Below are 24,492 nucleotides of genomic sequence, written 5' to 3' on the forward strand. Positions count from 1 at the left end.
CCATTCCATCACCAGGCTGGGGCTGAATAAAGGCGTGTTTGTGTGGTAGTGTTTCTTTTTTAAAAATCTCAAAGCCAAGAAGAACAAGCTGAAATAGCATTGTCAAAAATGGAGCGTAAAATAAACAGAAGAGAAAAAGAAAAGGAGTATGAAGGGAAACACAACAGCCTGGAAGATGCTGACCAAGGAAAGAACTGCAAATCCACACTGATGACTCTCAACGTTGGTGGATATTTATACATTACTCAAAAGCAAACACTGACCAAGTACCCAGACACTTTCCTTGAAGGTATAGTAAATGGAAAAATTCTCTGCCCGTTTGATGCCGATGGTCATTATTTCATAGACAGGGATGGGCTCCTCTTCAGGCATGTCCTAAACTTCCTACGAAATGGAGAACTTCTACTGCCTGAAGGGTTTCGAGAAAATCAACTTCTTGCACAAGAAGCAGAATTCTTTCAGCTCAAGGGACTGGCGGAGGAAGTGAAATCCAGGTGGGAAAAAGAACAGCTAACACCCAGAGAGACTACTTTCTTGGAAATAACAGATAACCACGATCGCTCACAAGGACTGAGAATCTTCTGCAATGCTCCTGATTTCATATCAAAAATAAAATCTCGCATTGTCCTGGTGTCCAAAAGCAGGCTGGATGGATTTCCAGAGGAGTTTTCAATATCATCAAATATCATTCAATTTAAATACTTCATAAAATCTGAAAATGGCACTCGACTTGTACTAAAGGAAGACAACACCTTTGTCTGTACCTTGGAAACTCTTAAGTTTGAGGCTATAATGATGGCCTTAAAGTGTGGTTTTAGACTGTTGACCAGCCTGGATTGTTCCAAAGGGTCAATTGTTCACAGCGATGCACTTCATTTTATCAAGTAATGACCTGTGTCACGAACAAAGGCAACAAGCATGCAGCCAGCAAGCTTCGGAAAACCACAGCATCAAAGGCATCCCAAATAACGTGCCCAGCTAGGTCTGTACTCAGAGCCCTGCTGCTAATCAATTACTGTGAGCTAACGGTATGTAAATTCTATCGCTCAAGATGTGCTTCTCTAGGGTGTTCCTGCTGATCAGACTCTTAAAATGAAACTTAAAATGAAAACAGCAATCTTCTATATATTGTAAATAAAGACTGAGTGCTTTTGCTATTTGTTTATTTTTCCTTAAGCTGTCTTTCTCAATCAGAATGTCTTGGGTACTTGCACAATGAACAAGCATGTACATTATCTATCATTCATTTAAGTAAATGGTAATGAAATATTTGACGAGGCTATAAGATTTAAAATCCTTTCTACTTATGGCAAAAATCTACAAAGAAACTCAACTGGTAAAACTAACCACTGAGAGCAAAATAAATGTGCAGATCTACTACAACAGAGCTATAGTAAAACCAAATGAGACTGTAAGAAGGTATTAAAGCTATTGATCTAATTTTTAATGGTAGGCACCAAAAGCATATTCATAGTTTGTGTATTTCATACTAGAATTATAGCTGGATTGATATATTGCTGAAAATTCCTAGAAAACTGCTTGATGATAATAAAAAAAAATAAAGCACTACTAGCTTCTTTGCTTGTATCAATAATTATAATAAAAAGTCACATGTGTCACTTTTGAAACAAACAGTACCACTTGATGATTTCATACAATATTATTATGAATTGATGTATTAACTGGCAGGCTACAGTAACCTTGGCTGGTCTTGCAAGTGACAAAAATCAGCAAATTCATTTCTTTGCAGGCTGAGCTCCAACACAGCATGGATAACTTAGTCTCAACAGATACGTGGTATTAGAATAACAAAGGAGTTCATTGCAGAATCACTCTAAATTTCCATTTTTCAAGCTCAAAAATATTAAATGAGCATCACTAAACATTATTCTTATGAAAGAACTTTACTGATTCTTTTCAGTACCTCCTGTGATGCTAAATCTCAGACTCACTGAGTTGTGTTAATTTCTTCATGCTAAACAAGAAGTTATTTTTAAAAATTAAATTTTACATATGGCTATCTCAATGATAAAATCCAGAAACTTAGCCTTAAATGTGAATGCATTTTTTTCCTCCCAAAGCAAAGCTAAATCATTTCTATGCCACTTATTTTCTTGGGCTTCTAAGAACAAATTACACCTTAAATTTGCTCTTTTAAAATTTAACCATTAAATTTGGAAACTAAATCTTAATTTTAATAAACTTCAACAAAAGATTTCTGAAAATCTTGACTGAGGTTACATAAACTAGCATATATGCCACAAGTTTGCTTACACATAAAAACTTAGAATAAATTAGCAGCAAATCTAATATTCATTCTCAGAATTATAACTGACTTCCAGTTACAACATCTAAGGTAATAGAAATGTTGGTTGTACGTACTAAAAGAAATATTTTAAAATCTAAAAGTCCTTTAAAAAATACACATTAAAAACAAAAAAACTCCACATCAACCACACAATCTTCTTTTAAGCATAACAAGAAAAAAATGTTTCTACTAAAACATCAAATTGTCTCTTATGTACTTTAAAATGGCTTAATCAGGATTTAAGGAACTATGAAACAGAAAAAAATAGTAAAATCTATTTTAGCAGTCATTATAATTGAACTGTTGATTTACCTTCCCAGCTTCTGAGTTGACTTTTCTTGGCATTTGGACTTTGGTAATGAAAAAAATGGTAGTGATTTAACATCAAAGCAAGGTTTTCTCTAACAGGATTTCATTACAGACAATAAAAATAGCCCTGATATATCTTTTCACAGGAGATATAGTTGAACAATTCTCCTTAGAAGTATTATAAGTAAGGTTTTTGCCTCAATTCGCAAAAAGCGAATTTAACTATTGTAACAAAATTATTAATGGAAACCACTACTTAATGAAATCTTTGATTTATTTTTATGTACATCTCTAAAAAATCATACCTGAATGCAATTAATTCCTCCTCAACCTTTTGATAAATCATAATATCCTAAAACGATTTACTAATCTAGAAGGAAATTTGACTAGATTGATTACTCTTGTGTAACCTGTCATAAATGTACTATTTTAAACTCAAAATTATTTGCACTTCGATTTACATACTCAATTGCCTAAATATTGTGCTGTAAGTGTACAGAAAATATCTAGTTTTTAATTTTACTACTTTCTAAAAATATTTACAAATACTTTCCATTCAAAAACTCAAGAAATCATATAAAATGCCACTTACAGGTCAGAGTGAAGCTGTCCTAATGTTTTTGTTTGCAATCACTGAAGGATTTCTTCCTCAAATCTTTCCTCATAAGTAAATATTACTCCAAAGAATAAATCACAAAGTTACTATTTATCTTCTTTTTCAGAAAGTACTAAAAATAGGTTGCTATACTTGCCATGAGCTAAACATATATACTCTTGTATGATTCTAGCACTGTCCTTAAAATGCGAAAAATAAAAACATAGCTTATAGTGTACTGTATTTCTAAAACATATACAGCAATGAGTAGAATAAATGAAAGAAAACACTTATGAGACTTCCCAAATAATACAAGAAGGAGGACTACATCCCAGACTAAAGATGATGATACTGATTAAGCTTGTTCAGTTATTTTTTTAAAGAAAATGACTTACACTTCAAGTACTATTTTTAAGAGGATAACAAAAGGTAACATTTATTGTTTTATTACATGCCAGGTACCATGCTACAAACACGCATTATCTCAATTAATCCTCATGACAACCCAAGAAAGGTACTATTATTCTTTCCTTCTCAAAGATAAAGAAACAAAGACTTAGAGGGCTAAGGAACTTGCTAAGATCATACAGTTATTAACAGGTAAAGGCATAAGCAAGATTTGCAACCCAGAAATACTAGTTCCAGAGCCAGCAGAAACCATGTCTGCTTTTGTAGGCCACTTATATCTCTAACACCTAGAACCTGGCATAAAATAGGCATTCATGAGAATGTGCTGAATACAGAATATCAAAATACATGTTTCCCTCGCTTGATAAAATCTCACAACACAGGTATTCTTAAAATATTGAGTGAAAAACTGAATTTTGGAAAAGCAAATAATATTTTTAATGTCACGTTGTGTCATTTAAAGAACGAGATAAATCATCTCACAGGAGTAAAGAATATCCCAAATTTGTCTATTGGCAAATCTAGATTTTCACTTATCAGGTTTGCTGAAAAGGAAGTTAACATTCTATGACTTGTACAGTCCAGAAAACTGATCAACTATGACGAAAAAGTATGGCACAGTGAAACACACATGGGCTCTGGAGTCAGACTTGGGTTCAAATTTAATTAACTTCCACTAACTTGCTTACATGACATAAGCAAGATTCTTAACTTTTTTGAACTTCAACATCCTCATAGTAAAATGGAAATAATGATGATTAGTTGATAGAGCTTTTATAAGGCTTAAATTAAAATCTATGTAAAGTGCCTCACCCACCATAGACTTGCAATAAGCACTGGTTAGTAGTTTATCCAGTATAAAGGTATCTTCATGAGATAACCATGAATAAAAGGCACAAAAATGCACATTTACATTAATTAGGCTTTCAACTTAGACATGAACAGAATGGAGAACTTTTAACAAACTCATGCTTAATACTGTGATGAATACTATAAGACACAAGAATATACTTTAAGCTGCTAGAGGCAAACACAGTTTTTATTTGTACTAGTTTAAAAATACACATGATGAGTTTCTTGGAGCTTTTAACTTCTAGTTTCATGTATAAAATCTACAAGAACAAAATAATCATTGCAGCTGTTTCATCAGCAATTTAAAACCAGTCAGCAGTAATATATGCGATAACACAATCTAAAAGATACCCCTATCTAATAAATTATGATTAAATGCCTTAAACTGCAATTATGTCAGTCAAGGTTAAACTCAGAGCAACTGAATCATAATTAACCTTGCTAATCAAGCAGAGATGTAATATGGATTACCCAAAACAGCATGCATCTTAGAAATATTTGCATTTAGCTTTGAAATATATAATGGCTACTTCTGTAGCAGACTTATCTTCCTAAACATATTTTGCTTAAGTTAATATTAAAATTAATTTGCTTCTGTGAACAAACACCAAGGGACTGGTGATAAAGGAAACTGTGCTGGGCAGAGGGAAATATCTAAGATGAAATTTAAAATTTGCCTAAAATAACTTACAAAGAGGTAACTGTATTCCTACTTCTTCTCTCGACAAAAATATAAAATAGTTCACGAGTTTCTATCAAACAAAAACCACTGATATAAATGTAATAAGCTGTTAGAAATTACCTACAATGAATTTTTTCCAACAATGCAAAAAATGTAAAATATTGAGCAATTTGCAGAAACTCTAGTTTTATTTAAATCACTAGTTATTTTAGAAAAAATACAATTATAATACACTTCTTTATAATCTGTCCTAAAAAAACTGTCCCCCAGCATAAAACATAGCACAGTTAATCTAACAGCATAGCAGGTTTTTCCCAATCCAAGATTCCAGGGTATTCAACTACATTTAAAAGCAAGTTTTTTTTTAAAGATGTAGTTAATTTTTAAAAATTCCTTCTTGAAGACAGGCCCACCTTTTCAAAAGTAATTTTGATTACTGTCCTCTAAGATGTTTAGCACCATGTCCTTAATGATGTTTTTCTACATCATTAAAGCGTAATTGAGCAAGTCTACTGATTTCTTAATTCCACCTCGTTGATTTTGCCTGGTTATAACAGATGTTTATTAACTAATTTTTAAGGTTCTTAAGAATGGCTGAATGATACTAACTTTAATCTCAGTTGCTTGAATTTGATAACCTTCTATGACTTAATGTGATTTTACAAAAAACTAGACCATTTGGCATTTGCTTTAGCCATCATACCATTTAATGAATTTTTATTTATATTATTTTTTTAAAAACATTAAAAATAAGTAGGAATGCAGACACCCATGATCCTAAATCCTAACAAAACTATTGTGATTTCTGTATATTTTTCCTATCTATGTATAGATATTTTTAAAGAAACTCCTATAGAAATAAAAAAGAAAGCCTATATACAGCTGTGCACAGAAATAATTATTAGTAAAAGCTGGATGATTACTGAAGAGAAACACCAAACAAAAGAATATAAAAGCCAAAGGTGACTGACTTCTAAAACAACAAAACCAAAAAAAGCAACGGCAGGCATTTATGATACATATGTTTACTTGTTACAACAGCAGCCAAAATATAACACAGCGAGACTCAGTATATAAATAGTCAGCTACCTTGAACACCGGAAGCAGGCTTTATTAACATGTCATTTTGTTATGGACCAGTTATATTTCCCTCCCCTCTTCTTTCTATCTTATCAAAATTTAGATTATTTGGATATAAAGCAGATTATACTTAATAAGAGGCAAGAAAAGGAGGTTCAACTATATCTTTCGCTATTATAGAACAAAAAACTTTATATTGTAAAATTCACTAGATGATGGCTACATAGAAGAAAAACCAAAACTTGATATAAAAATACAGCAGTTAAGGGGCTGGCCTGGTGGCGTAGTGGTTGAGTTCGTGCGCTCCACTTCAGCGGCCCAGGGTTCACAGGTTTGGATCCCAGCCGCAGACCTACATACTGCTTATCAAGCCATGTTGTGGCAGGCATCCCACATATAAAGTACAGGAAGGTGGGCACAGATGTTAGCCCAGGGCTTACCTTCCTCACCAAAAAAAAAAAAAAAAGAAATGTGGCAGTTAAGGGGGCCAGCCCAGTGGCATAGTGGTTAAGTTCACACGCTCCCTTCAGCTGCCTGGGGTTCATGGGTTCGATCCCGAGCGCAGACCTACACACCCATCGTCAAGCCATGCTGTGGCGGCGGCCCACATACAAAATAGAGGGAGTGCACAGATGTTAGCTCAGGTACAATCTTCCTAAAGCAAAAAGAGGAAGATTGGCCGCAGATGTTAGCTCAGGGCCAATCTTCCTCAGCAAAAAAAAAAAAAAAAAAAAAAATATATATATATATATATATATATGGCAGTTAACACTGAGGTGTTTAGTGAAGCCAAAGGCTATGCATTAAGTAAAATCATCCCCCATCTTCATTCTGTATCACTCTAAGACTTTCCATTTAACTAAAGGATGCAATAAAAACACTTTTAAGTAGAATTAATTTTAATTCCCTTCATCTTTTAAAAAATGAGCCTTTTGGTTTAAGGTAGTGGGAAAGAAAAGCAGTTGATGTAAAAATTAAAGCAAAAACAGATGTATCAACTGCACTAATGTTAAAAATTGCTAATGAAGTAAAAAAGCTGAAACTTCTACAAATACTAATGGTTTTCCAACAAGGGAATAACCACTACCTACCTACCTGTTCCCTTCAAAGAAATCATCTATGGTTGTTTCTCTAAGATTCAGGTGTTATGATATTATAAAAGATCATTTCCCTAGGAAAGTATATGAATGGATGGAAGGGATTAAGAAAAAGTGGGCTGTGCTGGTAATCTGACCCTTTAGCAGAGATCATAAAAAACGCCTGGCATTCACTGAGATGTTACTATGTATCAGGCACCATACTAAGTACTTTACATGCATTATCTTTAAATCTCTGTGCAGAGATCGCTAGTCACTTTCCCAAGACCCATTCTTGCAACTTCTTTGTTAGTAACCGAACTCTGATTCAGGGTGGCAATTGTATCCAGATAAAAACCTGTATTTCCCAATGTTCTGTGTCTGCTAGGTGTGGCCAGTTATCAAATTCTGACCAATGGAATATAAGCAAAACTCATACAGTACTTTTGGATATGGTCCCGTAAAGGGTTACAAAGCCAGGTGAGCCTTCCTGCCTTGCCCTATTGCCTCCATTTTGCTGCCTGGGCTGTAGATGTGATGGTTATAACTGCAGCAGTCATTCTGGATCACCCTGAGGATGGAAGCCACAAACTAACCATGGCAGATGGTTGCTGATAACCACGGAGGCACCATGCCAGTCCTGGACTTCTTACCTTGAACTTCCTTTACAAAGAAGAAAAATGTGTTTAAGTCACTGATTTTGGGGGATGTCTGTTAATCCTAACAGATAGAGATGGGTAGTATTAGAACTCCTGTTTTATAGAAGAGGCAACAGACCTATAGAGTTAAGCAACTTGCCGCAGGCACACAGCTAGCAAGCAACCTCCAAAGTGCCAAGCTCTTAACTACTGTATGATACCACCTTCAGATTAGACACCGGGAACTCAGCGAGAGACTCGGCAGAGGACATGAGCCTTGAAAATGGGCAAGATAATGGTGAAGGAAGGCTGGCACCTCTACTCATTAGACAGGCCGAGACTTGGCTTAACACACTGGAAGACGCCGAAGTTAACCAAAAGAGAATCCAGCCAGTCCGGTGAGTTTGCTGCAAGAAAAAACAAAAATAGAGAATCCATTTCTGAGATGTGTGGGGACACAATCACAGAGAGGAAAAGAAGTGACTGGTAAGTCAGGGAATAAGTCTAACCAGGAAAGAAATTTCTGTGAACCAGGCAGATTTTCCTCATTCAGGTATAGAATCATTATTGGATTAAATCCAGAAGAATAGCTACCTGGGAATAATCACCCAACTGGTTTCTAAAAATGAACTAAAAATTCTTCCATGAGAACATCTAAGAAAAAGTAGAATATCTTTAAGCAAATAGGGGGACAGGGGAGGGTATTTACATATCAAGTAAGCAAAGGTACAACCTTACAGATTTCTGAGACATAGTCAACTTTTGTACTACACTCCCCTCCCCTACTTTGGGGGTGGAGGAGGAGTATGAGTGTGGACAGAAGAGAGCATAATCCTCCTCTGTTTCCCTGTAGTATCAAGCAATTAAAAAAAACACTTAGGATTAAAAGCAACTTGTACACTCTGTTTTAGAGTCTTCTGGAAAGGAGTGAAGTCACAAACTGGGACAGAGAAATATAGTTTGAAAATATGAACTGGTGGAAACTGGAAGACAGATATGGCCAACTTCCTAGAAACAGTAAGGGATGAATGAAGAAAGAGTTAAGCAGCGGGCCGGCCTCGTGGCTTAGTGGTTAAGTGCACGCACTCTGCTGCTGGCAGCCTGGGTTCAGATCCCGGGCGCGCACCGCTTCTCCGGCCATGCTGGGGCCGCGTCCCACATACAGCAACTGGAAGGATGTGCAGCTATGACACACAACTACCTACTGGGGCTTTGGAGGGAAAAAATAAATAAATAAAATCTTAAAAAAAAAAAAAAGAGTTAAGTAGCTACCTCCAGACAGAGAGAGGGGCCTGGGTCTTTAACCAGCAGGGCAGCCATTTGTTCCCTAAGTAGCTAGTATTATTATTGTCAATTCTCCAAATTAATAAGCTTGTGGTAAACTATTCAAATAATTAGACATTTTCCCCAAGAACATGTCAGTAGAAGGATCAAGAAAAGCTACGGCTAGCTTTTTTACATTTAAGTTAAAATACTGGGCACTGATGCTTTTTTAAAAAATCAAATAAAAAACCCAAAGGACAACGGTAAGTGAGTTTTTCTGGTTATATACCCCGAACTTGATGATCCTTTAAGAGGCAACATCCACTTGTCCACATAGTAATAGATTTATTTTATATTCACTTCTAAATACACACTAATTGTTTTTGTGTTACACAGCTTTAAAAGATAAAATATAAAGTTATTGTTGCTTAAAACCTTATTTTACACAGCCACCTGAGAGGCAAATTAATTATAAATCATTAGAAGACTTAAACACGAGAATACACATATAAAAGAGTCCACTGGAAAGAAAAAGTATTTTGAAAACTGGCAAACTAATAAATGAAAGACGTCAACTGAGACCAACGCAGTTAAATAGCCCCAATGTTGCTTGGAACCCAGGCATCTTTTAGCTTCTAGTCACTTATGACGTCTCAAATAACCAAACAGGATGAGAGCAGAGAGAGAAATGTTCTTATTGTAAAGCACTCAAGGAGCATGCCTGCTAACCTAGTTCCTACCAATCTTTTATAAAATCAAATAGAGAAGGATAGGACCAATGGCAGTGCTTGGGCAATCTTTCTGGATTGAACACACACCTAACTAAAGTCACTAATAATATCTTCTCCTTGTCTTCACATTAATGATAAATTTCTTTTAAATTTTATTGTAAGCTGATACAGGCCAAAGCAATTCATTTTCTTAGACTCGCATTTTAAAAACATGTTTACATTGCACACATTTAAAACCGTCTTTGTAGCTTAAGATCCTTACCTTTAAGTCTATTGCTTATCTCTGTTCAAAATCCTAGCCCACATTATTATGGGTTCATATTATATGTGTAGAATAATAATAATAAATATAAAAATAAAAGAAGAAAATAAAGAAGAATAAAAGGTCACTAATGTTTACTGAGCATTAACTCATGCCAGGCACTTTGCTATAAACACCTTTGTTATTGCTATGTCTAATTTACAAATGGAGAAACTCCATTTGGAAAAGAAGCATGTCTAAGATTTCAGAGCTCCTAATGAGAGATTGAGGAGGGTTTTAATTCAGCAGCCGGGTTCTAGAACCACGCTCACCTACTGCAACACACATTCTGTCAACCTAAATTCTCCTTCTAGGCATGAAAAGTAGAAAACTGGTTTTCTTCCTCCATCTATGAAAAATAGTTTTCATCAAACAACTTTATAATGCAAATATAATTCAGAGGTAAGATACTGAGCTCACCTGAAAATTTTTTAAGAACATCAGAAAGAAATGTTTATATATGGAAGTAAGTGACACATTTAAAACATTCCTAGATATTCTTTCAAAGATTCCCCCAAAACCTCTCTGGGCCAAATTTTTTTACTCCGATTTATTATTTTGAAGGAATAAAAATGACTTTCCTTAAAACTCCTATGAATAAGAAAATAAATTCCAAGCTGCCATTAGTTCAAATGCATGACTCTTTCCTTTTTGAGGCAGCAGTGAAAAGAGAGGGAGGTGCATGGAGAGAAATGATGCCATGATATCTGAATATCACTTTTGTTTTTTGATGATTCTATACAGCAAGGGCAACTTAAGGGTGGTCCTTAACCTACCAGTACAAAACAAAAATATACTTCTTTTAAAGAAAAAGTCATGCCTTCCACATGTCACTACACCTTTCTGAAGAAAACATTAAGACATATGTGAAAAATTAACTTAATAATTTTTATTGAATAAAGATTTATTAAAGCAATACATTAAGGTAATTAATAGGCCTCAATTATATAAGCCTGCAGAAATAACAGTTCAATCCATTTCACTACAAACACACAAAAATAGAGAAAACTAAAATAACCAATCATTTTTTTACATGATATAAGCAATGTTGACCAAATTAAATCAGAGCTTATAATTAAGACAAAACATACTTACTAAAAATTAGATTTCGACATCAAAGGAAATAAAGACAGGAAGTGTGGAGAGAAGAGAAAAGGAAAGTATGATTCAATAAGTAAATCAATTCTTCCATAAAAGCATTTAGTGTACAGTCAGCTTAAAAATAAACATTAATCACCTAGAACTCTGAAGAATAAAAAATACATATATAAGATATACCATTTATTTTCTATATATACAATTATAACTATATATCTAAAATAGATACAAAATACCAAGTCTAAAATGGAGACTAAAATTCTACAATGGAGCTGAAAAGAAACTATGCATATTTGTAAAAGTCACCCATGAACCCTTTTTGAAAAAAAAGGATCTAATGTTGAAATTGAGACAATGAAGAGATAAATGAAAACAAATAATTCAGGAATAAGTTGGCACCATCAGAAGACTAAAAGAAAGTACAAACCTGTTTGCAATTAATACTAAGGTTGACCAGCAGAGGAATTAGTTGCAGAACAGAATGTTAATTTTTAAAGCCTTGATAAAGTGAAAATACAACCAACAAAAATTGAAAAACTGTGTTTTGAGGAAAATAATTTCCTAATTATTCATAACAGAATCAATGGATTGTCAAAAAATGAAACCTGGAGTTAAAAAAATAATAATGACTCTAGTCCCTTAAGTCCTCCACCCTCACATCCACACCCTATCCTCTGGCTTTAGAAGCAGTTCTTGGGAACTCATATTTCTTGTGGAAAAAAAGCATTTATTTGGTATTCAGCAATTCTTTCCATTCTCTTTCTTCTGTTACTTCAAATAAATTAACTGTACTTGTTCCTAGTCCCTATAATGGTGGGCTAAGTTATTTACATCAAATATCCCACTGAAAACAACTATAAAGGCTGAATAAAATCTTAAAAGTATCAAAAAGACCACAAGATAATCAGTAATCGCCAAGCTCCAAATAAAGGGAAAACAAGAATCCCTGAGGTCATGGGTCAATCCAGAGAAAAAGAGACCCTCTATTCAGAGAGTCTCCCAAGGAGAGGAAAAGAAATCAAAATCCAGAGTCTGAACAAGGTGGAAAGCCTAACAGGAGTTCCTTACCATAAGAAATTAAAATCCCAAAGGACTGTACCCTCAGGGTGAGGGTAAACAAGACATGGAAATGTCCCTGACAAACATTAAATAGGATGACCAAAGAGTCCTAATTTCCCAAGACAGTCTAGTTTCTAACACTCCTTTTTACTCCCAAAAATGTTCCAGTTTGAATTGGTTAAGTTACATGGTCATCCTAACGATCACCTAGTTTCAATCCTCGAGCCAACCTAACAGAGAAATGTCAAGCCTTGAAACGGTTTAATGTGGTTGTGGTAGACTGTCTCCGCAGATGACTGCCAACAAATTCCTCCATTCCTGTACAAGGAAAACTGTCAGAGATTCAAAAGAGAACCAAATAGGACATTTAGAAATAAAAAATAAGTAAAATTTAAACCTCACTACATAAGTTTAAATAGCAGACTAGACACAACTAAAGAAAGCTTTAGTGAGCTACAATACAGGAAAAACCACCTTTCCAGAAAATAGCATTGCAAGAAAAAGGTGGAAAAATCAGAAGAGAGATATAAAAGATACAGTGAAAAGGTTGAGCATATGTTTAAAACATTAGTTTCAACAGAATCTCAGAAGGAGGGGAGAACAAGAAATAGAGGCAACATTTAAAGGGATAGTGTCTGAAAAATGTCAATTGAAGAAAGCAATCAATAAATATAAGAAGCTCAATGAATCCCAGGCAGCTTAAATAAAAAGAAATCTACACTTAGAAATAACATATTAAAACTGTAAAAATTAAAGATAAAAAAATTTAAAGTAGCCACAGGGAATAAAAAGGCTGATTACTTTCAAAGAAGCAGCAGTAAAACTAAATGCAGAATTCTCCATGACAAAAACAACTGAAGACTATCTTCAATAAGCTGAATGAAAATATCCGCCACCCTAGAATCCTATACACAGCAAAAACACAAATTACCAATATCACGAATGAAACTGAAGATATCATTACAGATTCTAAAGACATTGTAAAAGAAAACAAGTGGAAGTTTACGCCAATAAATTTGACAATTTAGATGAAATGAAGAAAATCAAAACTCACCAAAATGATACAAGAAGATATAGGAAATCCAAATAGTCCTATAAATAAATTGACTTCATGGGGCCACCCCATGGCGTAGCGGTTAAGTGCACATGCTCCGCTGCTGGCGGCCCGGGTTCGGATCCCAGACGCGCACTGACGCACTGCTTGTGAGGCCATGCTGTGGCAGCGTCCCACATAAAGTGGAGGAAGACTGGTACAGATGCTAGCTCAGGGCCAGTCTTCCTCAGCAAAAAAAGAGTAGGACTCGCATGGATGTTAGCTCAGGGCTGATCTTCCTCACAAAAAAATAAATAAAAATAAATAAATAAATTGACTTCATGTCAAGAACTGTGAAGGGCCTGAGATGTCACCCTACTTGCAAACTAACAAGTTAGCCTGCCACAGTTTCACAGACCCTGGCAGAAGACAGGAGACTCCTGGGTCAGGGAAAAAAGGATTCTATTACTCACTGTAAAGCAGGCAGCAAGATCTTCACGTTTGATCAGTGTTTTCTGCCCCCTCAATCTGCCCACGGCAGCAAAGAGGCCCAGGTGGATAATATGCACACAGAGGGTCTGTGTCACACTGAGGAACCCCAAGCTTAGAAAACCCCATATAACCAATCTTATATGGGGGCTGCTAGCAAACCCAACAAACTTTTGCCCTATAGGGAGATCCTATTTCTATATTCCGAGGCTTTTTGTTATACAAACATCCTTGAAAAGACAGTCTCTGGGATAAGGGCTGTCTATCACAAGATGTGTAGAAATACCATATAGAATTGCCCCCAACACGCCACAATTAAAAACTTGACCACAAAGAAAATTCCACACCCAGTTAGACTAATTGGTGAATGTTGCTAAATATTTAAGGAAGAAATAAACCCAGTCTTACACAAATTCTTCCTGGTAACAGAACGAGGGGTCACTTCCCAACTTGTTTTATGAGGACAACAATACCAATACCAAATCCTGACAAAGACATTAGGAGAAAGGAAAATTATGGGCCAATTTCACTCAAGAACATAAATGTAAAACTCTGTTAAACAAAAGATAAGCAAACTAAATCTAGCAATATTTAAAAGTATTATAAATCAAAGCAAAGTTGGAGTTATTCCAGGAATGGAAGTTTGATTAGTAATTAAAAAATCAACATAGTTTTCCACATTAATAAGATAAATCTTATAATAATCATCTCGATACCAAAAAAATATTTTACAAAATTCATCATCCATTCATGGACAAGCTTAGCAAACTAGGGAGAGACGGGAATCTCCTTAATCAGATAAGGACTACCTACCAAAACCAACAAACTAAAACCTACAGCAAACACACTTAAAGACAAAATGTTAAACAGACATGACCCCATCACTACCCCAGCTAGTACAATAAGGCAAGAAAAAGAAATAATAGGTACAAAATTTGGAGAGAAAGACACAAAACTGTGGTTATAGTCACAGATTTTAAGATTATATAAGTATAAAATTTTTTTAAAAATTTATAGATAAATTATTAGAATTAATAAGGCACTTTAGCAAGATTGTTGGATACAAGGTCAATATTAAAATTCAATTGTATTTCTATATACCAGCAACAAAGGGATGATAATCTTTCTAAAGAGATACTTTATACAGTAGTGTCAAAAATATCAAATATTTAGGAATAATAATAAAAATATACAGGACAGAGAAAACTATAAAGATTATTGAGAAAAATTAAAGAAGACCTCACAAATGCTCATATATTGCAAGAGTCAATAAAAGATGTTAATTTTTCCTAAGTTGCTATACAGATTCAACATAATTCCCATAAAAAAAATCCAGTCAAGTGTTTTGTGGAAAATTTCAAGCTGATTCTAAAATTTATATAGAAATGCAAAGCGGCCAAGAATAAGCAAGATACGTCTGAAGAAGAACACGGTGGGAGGGCTTGCTGTCCTGGATATCAGGACTTAATAAGCCAGAATAAGAAAGACAGTGTGATATTGCACAAAGATAAATGAATCAACTAATAGAACAGATAGAGAGTCTAAAAACAGACCTTTTTAGATCAATAAACACTTATGGCTTCAATAGATACTTATGGCAAAGGTGGCACTACATAACATTGAGAAAAAGACGGTCTTTTAAAAAAGTACGTGATATTCATCCATATTTTGATCCCTATATCACATCACACAGAAAAACCAATTCCAGGTATTCTGTAGATCTAAATGTGAAAAACAACACAAAAAAGCTTCTGGAAAATGGTATGAGAATAATTTCATGATCGTGGAAGCTGGAATGGGACACAAAAAGTACAAACCATAAAAGAAAAGACGGGCTGGCCTCGTGGCGTAGAGGTTAAGTTCGCATGCTTCGCTTTGGGTCCCAGGCACAGACCTACGCACCGCTCATCAAGCCATGCTGTGGTAGCATCCCATATACAAAATAGAGGAAGATGGGCACAGATGTTAGCTCAGGGCTGATTTTCCTCAGCAAAAAGAGGAAGACTGGCAACGGATGTTAGCTCAGGGCCAATCTTTCTCACCAAAAAAAAAAAGAAAAGACAAGACTAATAAACTGGACTGCACCAAAGATGATAACTTCTGTTCATCAAAAGACACCTTAAGATAAAGAAAAAGCAAGTCACAGAATAAAAGACATTTGCAACCCATCTAACTAATGGCTATACCCAGAATATATAAAGAACTACAACTCAAAAAGAAAAAGTCAACCCAATAAAAAAATGCACAAGAAATCTGAACAAGCATTTCACATAATAGGAAATCCAAATGGACAATAATCACATGAAACGGTCTCAACTTCATTAGAAATTAAAGAAATGTCAAATCAAACCACAATAAGAAATCAGTACACAACCACTGTAACAGCTAACATTTAAAAAAAAAAAAAAAAGGACTATACTATTGGAGAGGAATTAAAACAAAAAGAACTCGTGTACACTGCTGATGGGAATATAAACTGGTATGACTCCTTTGCAAAACAGTTTCACATTATCAGCAAGAACTGAAGATAAATATACCCTGTGACTAAAGTCCACACTTAGGAATATACCTTTTAAAAATTTATGTAGCAGGCCAAATGTACAAAAAAGTGATGCAGCACTGTTAATAAGCCACAAATTATAAACAACACAAATAGCCATTACCAGTAAAAATGGATAAACTGCACTAAATACATACTTTGTAAGACAACAAAGAAAATAAACCACTGCTATATACAACATGGATCAGTCTTAGAAAACAATCTTTGGTGAAAAAGCCATATCAAAAAATAGTACATACTATATGATTCTATTTAACATTCAAAAACAGGCAAAGTAGACTATATTGCAGAGGAGTAAAGGCTTAAATGCTAAAACTATGAGAGAAAAATAAAGTGATTATCATAAATGGCTATGATAATGGTTACCTCTGTGGAGGAAGGAGAGAGTTATGACGGAGGAAAGACACCTACCAGCTTCTGAGGGGCGGGACATGTTCTATTTCAACTATTTACATTAATGTATTTTTTTTGTATTTGTTAGTGTTCACATTTTTAAATGTTTTTAAAATTATCTATATTTTTATTTTTAAAAACAGCCACTCTGGAAAACAGTTTGGCAGTTTCTTATGAAATTTAACATGCGATTACCACACAACCTGGCAGATGCACTCCCGGGCATTTATCCCAGAGAAATAAAAACTTATGTTCACACAAAAATTTATACACAAATGTTCATAGCAGCTTTATTTGTAATAGTGAAAAATTGGAAACAATCCAGATGTCCTTCAATGAGTGACTAGTTAGATAAACCGTAATACATCCATACCATGGAATATTCAGTGATAGAAAGGAATGAACTATTCATATGCACAAAACCTTGGACAAATCTCCACTGAATTTACATTGAGTGCAAAAAGCATTTATATAATATTTATTTACATAACATTTATATGATACTTATTTAAATGATAAAATTATAGAAATGGAGAACACATCAGTGGTTGCCAGGGGTTAAAAATGGGGCTGGGGAAAGTGAAGGGGGGGTGGAAAGAAGGTGGCATGGATACAAAAGGGTAACAAAAGGAGATGGAACTGTCTGTATCTTGACTATGGGTAGAGGAAACCACAGTGATAAAACCGCATGGAACTAAACACACACACGCACACACACATAAATAAGTACAAGTTAAAACTGGGGAAATCTGATTAAGATCAGCGGACTGTATGGATGTCAATATCAATGTCAGGGGATGTATATAATACAGTGGATTCTACAGTACAGTGGATTGTACTATAGTTTTGCAATGTTACCAGTGGGGGAAACTGGGTAAAGAGAACACAAGATTTCTGTATTATTTTTAACAACTGCATGTGAATCTACAATTATTTCAAAAAGTAACTGAAAAAATAGAACACAATTTTTTTTCCTATATCTACACCTTTCTTTCTGTATCAATGTATCTCTACGATGTACAGTTGGAACGATGTTCACCAAATAATAATTCCTTATTTCTTGATGGTGGAACACTGGGTGATTCAAATGTTCCTGAACTGTTATAATTTTTTATAATGAGCATCTCTCTTTTTATAAAAATCACAAGTCATTACTTATTTTTTTAAAAAGCAATATAGTATAAAACTTATACTCTTAAAATTATAAAACACTACTATAAAAATTAAAGAATACCTAAATAAATGGAAAGACATCTATGTTCACGGATCAAAAACTTAATATTGTTCTTTTCTTTTTTTTTGTGAGGAAGATCAGCCCTGAGCTAACATCCATACCAATCCTCCTCTTTTTGCTGAGGAAGACCGGCTCTGAGCTAACATCTACTGCCAATCCTCCTCCTTTTTTTCCCCAAAGCCCCAGTAGATAGCTGCATGTCATAGTTGCATATCCTTCTAGTTGCTGTATGCGGGACGCCCCCTCAGCATGGCCGGAGAAGCGGTGCGTCAGTGCGCGGCCAGGATCCGAACCCAGGCTGCCAGTAGCGGAGTGTGCGCACTCAACCACTAAGCCATGGGGCTGGCCCCAAAACTGTTAAGATGACAATTTTCTCCAAATTGATCTATAGAGTCAATACAATCTCTACCAAAATCTCAGTTCGTCTTTTTGCAGAAATTAACAAATGCATCCTAAAATTCAGATGGAAACTCAAGGAACCCAGAATAGCCAAACAATCACAAAAAAGAAGAACAAAGTTGGAGAACTCTCAACTTCCCAATTTCAAAACTTACTACAAAGCTACAGTAATCAAGACTGTGTGGTACCAGAATAAGGATAGATACATAGAGCAATGGAATAGAAGTGAGAGTCCATAATTTCTGATCAACTGATTTTCAACAAGGGTGCCAAGACAATTCAATGGGGAAAGTATAGTCTTTTCAACAAATAGTGCTGGGACAACAGGACATCCCCACGCAGAAGAATGAAGCTGGACTCCTACTTCATACCATACACAAAATTAACGCAAAATGGATCATAACCTATGTGTAAGGAGCTAAGACTATAAAACTCTTAGAAGAAAATACAGGAGTAAATCTTTATGACCTTGAGTTAGGCAAAGCCTTCCTAAACATGACTCCAAAAACTCAAGCAACAATAACAACAAAATAGACAAACTGGATTTCATCAAAATTAAAAGTTTTATGCTTTAAAGAACACCATCAAGAAAGTGAAAAGACAATCTAGAGAATGGGAGAAAATGTTGCAAATCATATATCTACATATATACATACAAATACATATATACATACATACAAATCATATATACAAGGGATATATATATATATACAACTCTTACAACTCAGTAATAAAGAGACAAACAACCCAGTTTAAAGCAGGGGGCAAGGCAGGGGGCCAGCCCGTTGGCATAGTGGTCAAGTTCGCACGCCCCGCTTCGGTGACCTGGGGTTTGCAGGTTCGGATCCCAGGCGTGGACTATGCACCGCTCATCAAGCCATGCTGTGGTGGCATCCCATATATAAAATAGAGGAAGATGGGCACAGATGTTAGCTCAGCGACAATCTTCCTCAGCAAAAAGAGGAAGACTGGCAATGGATGTTAGCTCATGGCCAATCTCCCTCATCAAAAAAAAAAAAAAAAAAAAAGGGCAAGGGAGATGAATAGACATTTCTCCAAAAATATATACAAATGGCCAACAAGCACATGAAAGATGCTCAATATCATTAGCTATTATTAAGGCAATGTAAATCAAATTCACAATGAGACCGCTTCACACTCACTAGGATGGCTATAATCAAAAAAATAATAATAAGTGTTGGTGAGGATGTGGAGAAAATCAGAACACTCATATACTGCTGATGAGAACGAAAAACGGTGCAGGTGCTGTGGAAAACAGTCTGGCATTTCTTCAAAAGGTTTAACACAGAGTCACCATACAATCCAGCATTCTATTCCTAGGTATATACTCAAGAGAAATAAAAACTTACGTTCACAAAAAACTTGTACACAAATGCTCATAGCAGCATTATTCATAACAGCCAAAGAGTGGAAACAATCCAAATGTCCATCAACTGATGAATGCATAAATACAATATGATATATCCATACAATGGATATATTATTCAACAATAAAAAGTAATGAAGTATTGCTTAATGCTAAAAGATGAATGAACTCTGGAAACATTATGCTAAGTGAAAAATGCCAGTTACAAAAGACCAAACATTATATGATTCCATTTATATGAACTGTCCAGAAGAGATAAATCTATAGAGAAAGAAAGATCAGTGGTTGCCTTGGCTTGTGGGGTGGAGGTGAGAATAACAGGTGACTGCTAACAGGTATGGGGTTTCTCTCTGAGGCGATGAGAACGTTCTAAAATTGATTGTGGTGATGTACATCTCTGTGCATATACTTAAAACCATTTAATTGTATACTTTAAATGGGTGAATTGTATGGTATGTGAATTATATCTCAATAAAGCTCTTACATTATAAAAGGCAATATAATGCAAATACTTTTCATTTTTAACACCACTAAATAACACCAAATTTACCTATAGAAGAAATAGGGAACTACGAAAAATTCAGAAATTCAATGCTATGTTTAAGAAGAAAATAGTTTTCATTTTAGAGCTATTTATTATTTTATATTATTATTTTTTTTAATGAGAGGGAAAAGAGCAATCTCTAAGGAGGGACTAGGATCTGAGAGCCATACTAACATATGCACAGAGGAAGTGATATACCTGGGATTTGCTTTAAAATAATCCAGCAATGGATAAAGGAGTAAGAAAGGGAAATACAAATGTAACACAACTGGCCACTTATTGTTATAATTTTTGAAGCTGAGTAACAGTTATATGGAGATTCATATATTATTCTCTCTACTATGTTTGAAATTTTCTATTAAAAAAATTAAAAGCATAATCTTAAGCACCAAACTTCCAGACAAAGAATTAAAGTACTGCAAAATCAGTTTTACAAAGATATCTGTGATTCTACAGAAATGGTATCACAATTGATTTTCAAATAAATCTGATTTTCTAAATATTAGTTTACATAGCACTAGTGTCCTACAAAATAAGGCAGAGCACTTTAAAATGGAAATTCTTACCAACTTTTATCAAATATGTATCATCTGATTAGATCTAAAGCAGATGAAATGTGTTTCTTACTATTTATAAAACCACTATATTCAGGTAATAGTCAATTAGACAATATATCAACCAAGACAATTAAAAACTGGCTGCAAATGAGGGCTAACAATTAACACAACTGAAAGAACCTTAAACATAAACACTATTAAAGCTAATTCTTTTCACTGAAGAGTAATTACATGGAACAATGATCATAAAATGCGAAATCCTTCACAAAAGTATTTAAATTAAATTTTAGAATGACAAATATTCAAGTGCTAAATTATGAGAAGTACTGTGTACTGTCTGAATAAAAGTAATGGGGGATAATAGTGAAAAAGTCACTATTAGTGAATGAGACACTTGCCTGCTAGAGTGAAAAAAGCTAACAGCTGTCTTCTGAAAAATACTATGCCCCAAAATGATCAAAACATTCCTCATTCTTCAGTATGAGCAATAAAAAGATGAAATAGAAATGTATATAAAATATTCATAGCTGCATGACAGTTAACTTCAAAATGATACTGAGTTAGTCTCTTATGAGAACATGGTAGCCCAAAAAACAATGGGTGCCTTTGGAATTAAATGATGGTGTCTGACAAATTCCAGGCATTAAATATTACTTCTCTTGTCCTCTCGTTTCTCCAAACCTTTATTCTAGTAGCACTGTTCAGTCTTTGAGATGATCTACACCACCACTCCTACCTCTTCGATTCACTCTCTAACACATACACACATCTAGTCCCATGTCTCCTCACGCAGTGCCTCATCCTTTACACTCTGGCAATGTTACAAATCCATCCTGGGCTCAAACCGCTGCACATGCTGCTTCAATATGTAACACGCATGCTTTGCTTGCTTATGGCAGACCCCCAACTAATACTTCAGGTCCTAACCGAAATGCTAGGTTCTCAGGGAAGCTTCTCTCACTCATTCAGGATAATTTGGTCGCTTCCTCTCTCTTGCTCCCACTGAACCTTTTCCCCTCGTACCTCCCTTCTAGACACTAACTCTTTGAGGACAGGAACTGTGTGTCTCTTCAAAGCATGTGCTTCTCAGGGCTTGGTATAATAATGATCTCACTGTAGGTAGTCAAACTAAATCTACTCAACCCACCTCATGTTATTTATTTTTCTTCCCAGAATTCTTGAGGACCATGTGATAGAACCGCAAAAGTATTTTGCAAAGCACTGTACAAATGATGAATTTTTATAGGCTATACTTATTTTTTAGATAGTGAAATCACAGTGCTTTTCATTCTAAATTATAGTTGGGAAATATAAACACCCCATTAGGCTCTACTGTTGAATTTTTTAATTCCATAACCAAATCAACTATATGATTCCTTCCTTAAGATGGGTCTAGTAACCTCCAGGAATATTAAGATACCCCCTCCAGGAAGTTTTTTTTTTTTTTAATTTCCCTTAACTTCAGATGGAAAGGAAAAATCTATAGTGTTCCAATATGGTTCCTTATTATTTGCTTCAGGGGTGCAAAATGAATATCAGAATGCTTTTGCAACAGTCACGTAGGACCACCAAATTACTTAAACCTGTTTCTTTTAAAGTTTTGTCTGGACTCCTACAGCAAGAACTACAGAGCACATTATCATTCTCTCCTGTGTCCAAAGAGGTATAATTTGGCTTTTTACTCATCTCTTCACCTCTTTCCTATTCTTTCTATGGCAGGAAGGACATGGACACAGTGTAAGCAAACTGGGCTCTAGCTCTATTTCTCAAAATTATTCAAAATAATTCTGCTATCTAAAAAAGAAAACTAGACTAAAATCAGGTGGTCTCAAATCCAAATGTTTATAGGGATGGGGCAGGTAAAATAAGTTACATGAAACAACTGAGTAGGAAATAAAGAATAATGGTTACTATTCTGGCCATCCGGAGAATGAATGCCCTGCCTAAAACCATCAATATTCATTAAAAACAAAACCAAAAGCAAGCTAAATAAAATAGCCTGAAGGCTGGATTCTTACCCCAGTAGTATTTCAGTAGCCACAACACACATAAATTTGTGAGTTACATTTGTTGAGTTCACCCCTGACCCTGATAATCTTTAAGCACTTCCTCTTCTAACTTTAAAATTTAACTCAAAGAAAAGGGCCATGAGAGCCACATTTTCCAAATTATAGAATACTACTTCCAGGAAATATCAGTTTCAACAGGCCAGAGTTTGTTGGCCCCTATTTTACTCTAATAACGAACCAATATCTTTGAATGTCTTGTCCTAAAGCATCTTTGGTCTAGCACTTAAAACTCCACCTTCAGTCTATGACTTTTTATTCTCCCAATATACTCTCTTTTATCTGTGCAGCAAAGCCACTATCTTTAATGTCAGAAGTACCTTTAGTGTAAAATGAGCTCTCTTTCATCCAATATGCCACACCCAACACACACACCAATTCCTCCTATTCAGAAATGGGCTACATCAAAAGGCAAGTCTCCTCCTCCACTAATAAAGTAAGAAAACTACTATTTAAATAGCACTCCTAATTCTACAAATTTAGCCAATATGATTCTAATGGATGAAGTAGCCATGTAGTACTCTCCAATGATGCATCAAACTATGGGACAGCCTTAATCTTATGCTGCAGAATCATTCTCAGGTTTCCAGTCAAATGTCATAATATCATAACTCACAGGGTCAGCTTCGGAAAATCCAAAGCAAGACAGAGATAGTAAACTGTAACTCTGCAGTTACTGTACTCTACAGTTAGGGTGGGCCCTAATCCATGTGATTGGTGTCCTTATAAGAAGCAGCAGCTTGATCACACAGAGACACATCAGGGGTGTGTGTGCACAGATGGATGACCATGGGAAGAGGCAGCAAGAAGGCAGCCATCTGCACACCAAGGAGAGAGGCCTCAGGAGAAACCAAACCTGCTGGTTCCTTGAGCTTGGACTTCTAGCCTCCAGAACTGGGAGAAAAAAAATCTGTTGTTTAAGCTACTCAGTCTGTGCTATTTTGTTATGGCAGCCCTAGCAAACCAGTACAATGTGATTTAATACCTGTGATTTTTTTGAACCAACTAAGAGATCTAGTTGATGGATTTTTAGAAAAATTTGTTTTCTTCTTGTGCTTTGCTTTCTTTGTTAATAAAATTTTTATTGAAACATAACCTACATTTACGAAAAGTACACAAATCATAAGTTTACAGCTTTGATGAATTTTCACAAAGTGAACACATCCATGTAACCACCACTCAGATCAAAATATAGAACACCAGTCGCTATGCTTTGATTTTGAATTCATGGAATTAATATTGAATTTTCTAGACTTACCTCTTACATGCCCTGAGTCACTTTGTTTCCTTCCTAATATGGATTGTTTGTTTTTTTTTTTAACTTTCAAGCATAAATCCTACATGGACACAACCAGTATTGCTTAGAAATGTTGTAATATTAAACTTCTTTTCTTTTTTTTTTGAGGAAGATTGGCCCTGAGCTAACATCT

At 35.0% G+C, this 24,492-nt stretch overlaps 2 protein-coding genes across 2 annotated transcripts in view; one reads left to right on the plus strand and one right to left on the minus strand.

Moving 5' to 3' along the window:
* GTF2F2 (general transcription factor IIF subunit 2) overlaps positions 1 to 24,492 on the minus strand; it is a 138,128-nt gene that overhangs the window by 70,764 nt on the left and 42,872 nt on the right. The gene's annotated exons all lie outside the window — the stretch shown is intronic.
* Positions 109 to 977, plus strand: KCTD4 (potassium channel tetramerization domain containing 4). The gene has a single exon (XM_058548200.1). It carries the CDS (start codon positions 109 to 111, stop codon positions 886 to 888), a length of 780 nt encoding a protein of 259 aa, XP_058404183.1. The 3' UTR covers positions 889 to 977.

This window comes from Diceros bicornis, chromosome 9 (genome assembly GCF_020826845.1).
Source record: "Diceros bicornis minor isolate mBicDic1 chromosome 9, mDicBic1.mat.cur, whole genome shotgun sequence".
NCBI lineage: Eukaryota > Metazoa > Chordata > Mammalia > Perissodactyla > Rhinocerotidae > Diceros > Diceros bicornis.

Coding starts and splice junctions, on each gene's coding strand:
- KCTD4 (XM_058548200.1), top strand. CDS start 109: ATGGAGCGTAAAATAAACAGAAGAGAAAAAGAAAAGGAGTATGAAGGG.